Source organism: Ascaphus truei, unplaced genomic scaffold (genome assembly GCF_040206685.1).
Source record: "Ascaphus truei isolate aAscTru1 unplaced genomic scaffold, aAscTru1.hap1 HAP1_SCAFFOLD_323, whole genome shotgun sequence".
Classification (NCBI taxonomy): Eukaryota; Metazoa; Chordata; class Amphibia; order Anura; family Ascaphidae; genus Ascaphus; species Ascaphus truei.
Window position 1 is genome coordinate 172,229 of NW_027456213.1, and position 10,388 is coordinate 182,616.

At 43.3% G+C, this 10,388-nt stretch overlaps 1 protein-coding gene across 1 annotated transcript; it reads left to right on the plus strand.

Annotated features, from left to right (window-relative positions):
* Positions 1–1,619: 1,619 nt before the first annotated feature.
* On the plus strand, positions 1,620–9,559 carry LOC142483359 (DNA-dependent protein kinase catalytic subunit-like). The gene is made up of 3 exons (XM_075583444.1): positions 1,620–1,825; positions 4,480–4,619; positions 7,403–9,559. The coding sequence occupies exons 1-3, from the start codon at positions 1,658–1,660 to the stop codon at positions 7,605–7,607; spliced, it is 513 nt and encodes a 170-aa protein (XP_075439559.1). The 5' UTR covers positions 1,620–1,657; the 3' UTR covers positions 7,608–9,559.
* Positions 9,560–10,388: the final 829 nt, after the last annotated feature.

The following is a 10,388-nucleotide window of genomic DNA, read 5'->3' on the forward strand; positions in this document are numbered from 1 at the left end:
TAGAGAGAGAGAGAGTGTGGGTGAGAGAGAGAGAGAGTGTGGGTGAGAGAGAGAGAGTGTGTGGGTGAGAGAGAGAGTGTGTGTGGGTGAGAGAGAGAGAGTGTGTGGGTGAGAGAGAGAGAGTGTGTGGGTGAGAGAGAGAGAGTGTGTGGGTGAGAGAGAGAGAGTGTGTGGGTGAGAGAGAGAGAGTGTGTGGGTGAGAGAGAGAGAGTGTGTGTGGGTGAGAGAAAGAGAGTGTGTGGGTGAGAGAAAGAGAGTGTGTGGGTGAGAGAGAGAGAGAGTGCGGGGTGAGAGAGAGTGTGTGGGTGAGAGAGAGAGAGAGAGAGTGTGGGTGTGAGAGAGAGAGAGAGTGTGGGTGAGAGAGAGAGAGAGTGTGGGTGAGAGAGAGTGTGGGTGAGAGAGAGAGAGAGAGAGAGTGTGGGTGAGAGAGAGAGAGAGTGTGGGTGAGAGAGAGAGAGAGTGTGGGTGAGAGAGAGAGAGAGTGTGGGTGAGAGAGAGAGAGAGTGTGGGTGAGAGACACAGAGAGAGAGACACACACACAGACAGAGAGACAGACAGAGAGAGGGCGACAGAGAGAGGGTGAGGGAGACAGAGAGACAGAGAGAGGATGAGGACGACAGAGAGAGGGCGACAGAGACAGAGAGAGGGTGAGGGTGACAGAGACAGAGGGGTGAGGGCGACAGAGAGGGGGTGAGGGCGATAGGGAAAGGGTGACAAAGGGAGAGGGTGAGGCGACAGGGAAAGGGTGAGGGCGACAGGGAAAGGGTGAGGGCGACACGGGCGAGGGCGACACATGGCAGGAGGGCCTCTGCAAGGCAGGGGGGGTCACACATGGCAGCGGGGGCCTCCGCACGGCAGGAGGGCCTCTGCAAGGCAGGGGGGGCCACCCCCCCCCCCAGAGGCGGCCGCCGCCGCAACACCCTCTACCCCCGAAGCGGACGCCGCCGCTGCAAACCCCCCCCCCCCCTTGAAGCAGCCGCCGCATCCCAAGCGGATGCCACCACAGCACACCTCACCCCCCCCCCAAGCGGACGCCACTCCCCCTTCAGAGGTGGACACCGCCGCTGCCTACCTCCTGCCCCGGGCAGCAAACGAGGACCCCCCCAGCCTACCTCCCGCCCCGGGCAGCAAGCGGGGATCGGGGGCAGGGGGGGAGGAGATCGGGGGGCAGGAGAGGGAGGAGATCGGGGGGGAGGAGATCGGGGGAAGGGGCTAACCCAGAGCTGCCTGCTGGCCCTCTTCCCCGCGTCAACCCAATCAGGGAGTGGGATTATTTATTTATTTAAAATAAAAAAAATTGCCAGGAGCAGGGGAATTCATAGAGCTGCAGCACGGCTCGCCAGCGGCCTAAATCCACTCGCCACGGGCATGTGGTTATGCCTATTTGTCGAACACTTTATATATATATATATATTTGTCATTAGTCTATTTCTATGTAATACTGCACAATTAAGTTCAAATCTTCATACCTTGTACAAATAAAAAACCTGGCAAAAGTGGTCCTGTTATCATGCTGTGTGTGTCTAGGAGTCGTATGCAATAGAAAAATCTGGGAAATTGTGATGCATGTTGGTAGAGCTTTCCATACCTACTGTATAATCAGAACTTATTGTTCTGTTTTTATTTTGTTTTTTAGTTTTTGCCTTATCCGGAACTGATGCCTTTCCGCCTAACTCGCCAGATAGTTAATCTGATGTTGCCCATGAAGGAGTCTGGCTTGTTTGACAGTGTGATGGTGCATGCTTTACGGGCCTATCGCACAGATCCTGGCCTCCTCATCAACACTATGGATGTGTTTGTAAAAGAACCATCTTTAGATTGGAAGGTAACATGCCTTCACTTTGTTTTTTTTTGTTATTTTTTTAAAATTATTATTATTATAATTAGGAGTGTTTGCTAATTATTCCCGTTTACAGTTGGTATCATACAGATTTTCCCACTAGCAAGAAAGAAATAAGAGCATGGATGACAGATTTCCCAGATTTAAATATGGAAAATATCATGTTGCAATTTGAGGGATCACTTGAACTTCTCCCCTCATCTACATACCAAGAGAAGCACTACAATATATTACACATGACATATACCACCCCCAAATTTAGACTGAGGGCTAAACTAGCTTCAAATAGCAACTGTACCAAGTGTGCAGCACCGGAGGCGGATTTGTTGCACTGTCTATGGAGTTGCCCTGTGATCCAAACATTTTGGCAAAAACTCACTACACATAAAGATCCGTCTGACCAAAGAATATGCGATTTTTAACTACATAGAAATAACTAACGGAGTGGATGGGGAGGCAACAGAGAAAAAGGCTTTCAATAAATTTAGACAATGAGACTTGCATTGGTGCAGCTGGATTCTGTGAATGTCGATCCGTCTCTGACCTGGTGCTTCCAGGTGAATAGGTAGACAAAGAAGTGGAAAATGCAGAGCACTGCAGACAATTCACAAAAAGGAGACATGGGAACCCAACTGAATAAACCCAATTCATATATATTTTTTTCATCCAATCATAGACATGTTAAAAACAGAAAAATGTCCAAAATTGGACTTCCCACGTATTTCACACCCCTGACTTCCCCATTACGCTGGCTTTGGGCAAGTTATTTTATGTAGATATGGGGCAAGATCCCAGTTGCTTTGCTGTTTGTGAAGAAGGTGATGTTACTCCTTGCTATTAATTCTATACTTAACATTCACGCCTACTCATTCAGAAAGATAATTATTTTACTATTTTGCTTATTGACTTACTGTATTTTTATTTTCCCCCTCAAACTTTTACTACATCGAACTTTCTGTTTGGACGTTTTTCTGTTCCACATTCCAGTTAATCAGTGTCGGGTGTGTAAGCCTGCACTTTGACTATTTGTAGTCCCAATAGCCATGATATAGTGTGGTGCCACCTCTCCACACATGGAAAGGAAGGGGAGTGTTATCTATTAGCGCTTATATCTAAACACATTAATTAGGGAAACACAAATGTGAAGTGACTCTGAATCAAGTCTAACTGAATACACAGTGAATATGTGAATAAATAAATGAAGTGGATACAAACAAATCGGTTGGAATGCAGCTCAACCCAAGATAGGATTACTTTCTTTAATCCAGAAGAAGTCGAAGTCCAAGGTGATCAGGGAGCGCAAAGACCATGAAAAATAAAAAACATATCCAACATAGTGCAATATGTCTGATGCTAATGTAGAAAGATCCAGACCATAAACATCCAATTATTTATATACTCACAGAGTAACCTGTGTTAAGTTGTATGTAAAGGTATCTTTAGGTGGTGATGAACTCCCAAATGAAACTGCCTCTGCATGAGTCTTATGGTGTCATCATCGCTTGCATAAGATTAAAAAAGAACAGGCATAGTGTAGACTACACCCAAACAAGTTTATATGCAGTAGAATGATAAGAAATACACTCACATGGTTTTTCATATAAAGATAGCGGTTAGATCATGCGATCATGAGGTCTGCACCCATAATGGAGGTCCCTGAGCCGTCTCTCCGCTCTATACACCAAACAATCGCGTCTTCCCTCTCCTGCACTTCCTGGTTGGTAACTCGTGCAGGGGGCTCTCGCGGTATCTTGGGACTGGTAGCTGTACGTCTATGGAACCTCCCTCTTTGATCTGACTGAGATTTCCGTCTCTGGCAAACACTCTACGCGTTTCTCCTCATCCGAGGTTTCTTCAGGAGTCTCCACACATGCAATGCTGTGATCATTGGAGCAAGTCAGTGCAGTCCTGTAACAGCGAATAACAAGTTGCTCTGTGAATAATAGGTCTATTGAAACTACTACTATGAACAAATTGAAGTCCTGGCCAGCGCCAGGACTTGCTGTCTAGCAATGCCAGTGGGGCAATTTGAGGATCACAGGTTGACATCCCGCTGTTGTGGTCTTCACTGCCTCAGTCACACATTTCGGGGTGTGACACTGTCTGATTTTTTTTGATTAGCAGATAATGTTTGCCAGTCGCCACCATGCCAAGGAAAGTGGTGCCTCCTCATTCATTTAGGCCCTGCAACTGCTATTTAGTGGCAGAAGCAGTGAGGGTCGGATGATTTTTATGGTCAGGCTTTTTCTGACTAGGCCGTATCCTGGCTATGCCACTGATTGTATTGCACCCTCTCACTCTAATGGAGACTTTTTGTCCCATAAACTCTTCAGCCAGAGACTAAGAGGGAGTCGCACCCTCATCTCATGCGCAGGGTATCTAAATTCTCTCCATATGTAATCTTTGTGGGACTCTATGGCAGTTCTGAGCAAGGAATTGGAGGTGTGCGGTAACAAAATTGTTATGTCCTGAGTAAATAGTTTGTATATGCCTAAAATAGTACCTTGTAATGCATTGCATATATTGCCTGTGTCATAGAGAACTAGAGCGAGAAATCTACCTTCTTAGTAATCACCTTTTGTACATTAGAATTCTAGCACTGTACCTCATAGTTTACTAAATGTTTACCCACAATTCAGAATCTAGAGTTGAAGCAGTTGAAGAAAAAAGGAACATGGAGCAAAGAAGTAAATACTGCTTCAGTGAACTGGTATCCTGTGCAGAAGGTGAATTATGCAAGAAGAAAGTTAGCTGGTGCCAATCCAGCAGTAATTACTTGGTAAGTGAGAAATTATTATGGCTTCCATACTATTTTATACACTTGGACATGTAAATCACATGTTAACCATATTATTGTGTACATCATTTCTGAATGCATATAAATTAGGAGTCATTTCATACATCATATCCATATTATAGATGGGTTATAAAGCAGAAATGCTAAACCTACCATCCAACGAGACGTGGTCATTAAGGGGTTAAACATTGGTCTTCCCAGCCCCTTTTTAAATAAGCATTAAAAGTCATAATATAAAATGTTAGATATGCTAATTATGGTATGATCTGGACTAAAGATGCTAATTTTGATTTTAACTGGTAGAAGGACCCATTTCCATTGGTGTATATGACAACTGCACCAGTGGCCTCATTGTTATCTAGTTGCCAAGTACTTTTAGAAATGGCTACTGTAGTTCACTTCGAAATCTAGTTGCCCAACAATGTTAGAAACTTACACCAATGTTGTATCATTACTAAAAGGGAATGGTCTTTTACATTATTAGTATAATGAGAGAGTTTGCACACTCTGAAAGTGACTCCAGTACTTACAACTGAGGTTCAATAAATAGTTCCTAACATTGCATCATGAGCCAATGGGACACTGACGGTATTTATTTATTTATAAAATATTTTACCAGGAAGTAATACATTGAGAGTTACCTCTCGTTTTCAAGTATGTCCTGGGATGGTATCTGATGGGAAATTAAATTTTGTGTGTGTGTTTTTAGAATGAAGTAGATATAGACCTGGAAGTTATGGAATAGCCACGTCAAACAACCTGAAAAGCGTGTTTAAAAAAATAAAATTCCCTCCTTTGCACTTTATGCAATTCTATTATACATGAATGAAGCAATGAAAATAAATTCAATTTATTTGAATTTTTGGTTGAAACTTTTTTTTTTTGGTTATAAAGTTAATTAATTATAAATTAGTCTTTAAAAATAAGTATATTGTGTAGACAGCACAAAATAAGAAAATATGAGTCACTATGGAAATAATTCTGATGGTGGTGGTGCGACGGGAACAATAGGGACCCCAGGACCCTAAGGGATAATAATACACAAAGCAACAAAAGTTCCAACACTCACTCTCTTGAGAACTAAGTCATGAATTTTACTGATAATACATAACACTAGCAATTGACAATATATAAACAATGCATAAAATGCAAAGAAAATACACAGCATGAAACATCAGAACAAACTGAAGAGAGAGTTAGTCACCAAACACAGGAGTGATAGGACAATGGCCCAGAAAGAAAAAAAACAGAAAGGTGAAGCACATTTTAATCTGGTCTGCAACTGTTACATACGCCTATAATATATATTATCTGTAACTGTACATGCAACGTCTTGTATATAATGTATACCCTGTTCACTTATGTAACTATGTATTTGTAATCATGTATTTGTCATCATAACTCTCTGCCCAGGACATACTTAAAAACGAGAGGTAACTCTCAATGTATTACCTCCTGGTAAAACATTTTATAAATGTATCCCCCTTCCCTGTGTCTAAGGGAACCACCCATGCTGAGTACCAGTTAAGCGTACAGGAGGCCTAATCCTCCACCACTGGGAGTGTGGGGTGGTCTCGTTCCTCTGGTTACAGCGCCTCCACCTGGGAGGGATCGCAGCGTAGCGGGATAACCACTCATAAGAACCTATTGTAGTGAAATAATACACACACAGGTTATGTAAAAGGAATATTTACTGAACACACAGTACTATGATATAACTATACCCACACCGGATAACACAATATCATGTAAGGCCCTCACAATGCGGTACCCACACCAAAACACCACCCCTGTGGAACCCCCAAAGGACTGAGGCTCTCCTGGGCACCTAACCACCTCGGTGTCCACAGAGCCATGCCCACCCGAGTGTGTGGAGCAGCGCTACCCCGTGTGGCCGTTGGTGCACGTTGAGTACCTTCCTGGTTTTAGGCCAGACCTCTCTCCTGTCTGGACGGCGTCTGCCTCTTGAGTGTGAGCTCCAGCTGGAGGGTGTCCCTTAAAGTCTCTAATAATGTGCCTGTGGTCTGGTTATGTCAACGGTGTGATAATACTGCTGGTGGTATTGGGGAAATGTCCCTATCTATGGGCCTTCCCTGAAGCACTACAACCTAAGATGGCTCAGGGCCTGCGGGGCAACTCTGCGGGGCCTAGTTCGGGAGCCACTGGCACCCGGACACTACCTGCTCCTTCAGCTGCCTCTCTCCGACTGGCGTGGTCCCTGGTTTGCGCTAAACCTACTGCATGTCCTCTGCATGGATCCCTCAGCCCTATTGGCTGTGCTTCCCCACGTGGTAGTGCGGCCCTAAATGATCCCGGGACGTGTAGTCCCTTGTGAAGCCCCTGTAATGGCCGCCGCACTAACTTTATAACTGTGCATGCACATCGGCTTCTATTGCGCATGCGCGATAATCCAAAATGCCAGCACGCTCCGATTCCCCGCAGCTGTCCCCCTCCCCGGCCCACTAGGTGAGAGGGGACATGCCTACATCAATAAATAAATATAACAACATAAACAGTGACCTACAGTCTGTTGCAGCCCTGAGGACCTGATTGAGGCTGTCCTATTCACTGCCGTTGGAGAGTCACAGATATGACATTTGCTTTTTTGTTTACACTGTTTTGTATTTCCATGATCGCATTTAAATCCAGTGACTGTGTACTTCCCCTCCCCTCCCGCCCCCTACTCTCGTATAATGGAAAGTGTTGGATTCACGGATCAAAGACAAACTGATAGGAAGTTCTTATTCTCCTTTTCTGTGTTTTAGTGATGAACTACGCCTTGGACATGAAAAAAATGCTGCATACAAGGAATTCCTGTCTGTTGCTCAAGGAACCAGAGCCCATAATATAAGAGCGAGAGAGCCTGAGGATGGCCTTTCTGAAGAGACTCAAGTGCAGTGTCTTATAGATCAGGCCACAGATCCCAATATTCTTGGCCGAGTGTGGCAAGGATGGGACCCTTGGATGTAAAAGATGGAGATAATTACAGAATAATTAAGTAATACGATTATATTGTCTGAAGATGAGAATTGTAACTTTGCTACTGATAAATATTGGCTCTTGGATAAAAATGATGTATGCTCCCCCGTTCAAGCTGTACAATAGACACATTTGAGTTAACAATTGAAATATAAATAGGATCCATAAATAAAAGAAAAAGAAAACAGTTTATTAGAAACACTGAAAAGCTACAAACCTGTTGAGAGAATTGTTTATAGTCAGTGGCAGATTCTGTCTGTAGAAAACCAACAGAAGTTCATACTTGGAATTGGTCAGGTAGCAGCATATGAACTTCACCTGAGCTCTGCATGCAATGACGAGTTATATTCTCTGTAAAATAAATCACAATACAATACAAATAATTTGTATGACCTTTTAAAATAAAAAGGGTAAAGAGGTCTTGACTACTCTTTACTTCAACCAACAGAAAACTAAAGCAAAAGTCACTGTTATACTTGTTGGTTGAATAACTGCTTGGATTTCTTGTATATTTGTTAAAGGTGGGACAGAGCTTACATTGTGATGTGTCAAATTACCAAGACATTAATAGTACTGTATCTGCAGTTCAATATGGCATCTCTGTGATATACTGTGAAAGCAGCAATGTAATCGTACGGAATATTCAGATTTAACTGGGCCATAATGCATTATTTTTATACTTAATACTGCTAATGACTTCACCCAAACTGCTTTGACATGACTGCATCAAATGAACTCTCATTCCTTTTAGTTTGGTTGGTATATACATTACGTTATTTTGTAGGTAGGGATAGATTATAACGAACCAATGTGCTCATATTAAACATTCGGAGTACTCTCACTGTTGTCCATTAAAAGCAGTAGCGTAACTACAAGTAAAGGGCCGCTGGGCACGTAATTCAGTGGACCCGTCTGACTCGTAAGCAGTAGCAGAGGGCATTCCACGTGATCTCAGGGACTCGGAAATGGTTAAACCGATGCAGTTTAGTATTAGAAGTGAGAGAATGCACCAGCTCTGTCTCCTTTCCTCCCAGGAACTGCATCTGGGTTCATTTGAACCATTTCTGGGTCCCCGCGATCACGTGGGATGCCACTCCGCCACTGCTTAGAAGTTGGGAGGGATAGTCCAGACTCCCCTCGGGAACCCGCCCCCCCGCACCCCCATTCCGGGCATCTTGTGCGGTAGTTACACCACTGATTAAAATGTATCAACAACGGTTTAGAGCTTTCAAACGTAATTCCATCTGCACTGCATTTTTACTTTTTTCACATTGAATACCAGGGTTGATTTCTTTTCAAAATCGCCATTTCCTTTCCCTGGTACAGCTCCCTGAAGTACTGACAGTACAAACAGTGACAGAATGCTGCTGGGGTAGTATAGGATTTATGAATTATGGGTTCTATGTTTGTTTTCCATTCCTGATGGCAAGACAGGTGTCATAAATGTGTGTTCGACTGAGGCCATGCTGACAATTTAAGAAGACCTGGGAATATGTTCTGAATATTTCACCTCTAAGGGGAAGAAATGATGGCAGATCTCATTTATACCTCTATCCCGGAGTTATTTCCATGATTAATATCTATAGCATAAATGTCTTATTTTTCATGTTGTTCGTTTCACATCAACATGTTTTTCTATATCTGGGTGCCTATGAAGTTATAATAATCAATGTACTTTTCTATGATTACTTTTTATTATAGTTGTAGACTGGTAACCATACTTGTACATAATCCATTGAAATAAGCCTTACACTTTTGAGTCCATGCAAGTTTGATTAAAAAGTCTCAGTTGTATTTTTTATTTGACAAGGTGAAAAGAATATGTAAAAGATTGTGTTTCATGTCATCTTACCAAGAGGTTACAACTGCAAGATGCATGCACTAAATGAAACATTACGTTTTGTACTGATTTTTTTATCAATTAAAATATTGACGCAAATACATTTTGTTGAAGGTCTTCTTTTATCGAGTGCAAAGTCTGATTATTATGTGACGGTGAAGAGGTAGTCAGGCTCACTAATACAGGTTAAGCCCATTTGGTTACCTCTGATCCATGTTTTGGGGTTCAGGCGTGTCAGCTCTTGGACCCAACTGTTGTAAAAGCATTACCTGTAATTATGCGACAAAGAATGTTTGTGTGTTTACCTGTCCAGGGATGCCAGCAAGCAGGGATTGCTGTGGTATGAGTTTCAGGGGGAGGGTGGGGGAGGGTTGCGGAGAAAGTGTTGTCAGATTGTGGCTATATAGTCAGGGTCCAGAGTTGCCGGTTCCCCTAAAAATGTACCCAGGAATCAGGTCGGATGCCTGGCTGCATGTTGACACATTGTCTCTGTAATACCTCGCCTTGAAAACGCTTGTGCGACTCAGCACTAGGGGTCCCTGCTTCAGCACAGCCCAGAAAGGTAAATGGGGCATAGGGATGTGAGGTGTCACTGAAACAGTCTAGGGGTCCCTAGGTTAATGGGGATACCCAGTAAATGTCAAGGTCACCCAGAACCGGTATAGTGGTTCTGGGTTTACTCCAATCACCTGCAAGGTTTTGAGGGGACTTTTAAAAGTCCAGTCCTATGTTTATTGTATAGAGAGTGGGGAATATGGCTAGTAAGAAATAACATACAGCTTCTTATTCTATTTCCCATAACCAAAAGACATATGATATTTTTAAAGTGTATATTTTATGGAACAGTGTGTTTTAAAACATGCTTGTGCACATAGATGAGCTGGGACCTTCAGAGCCAGTGTTCTGAGTGAGCCAGTGTGCCACCAACTTGG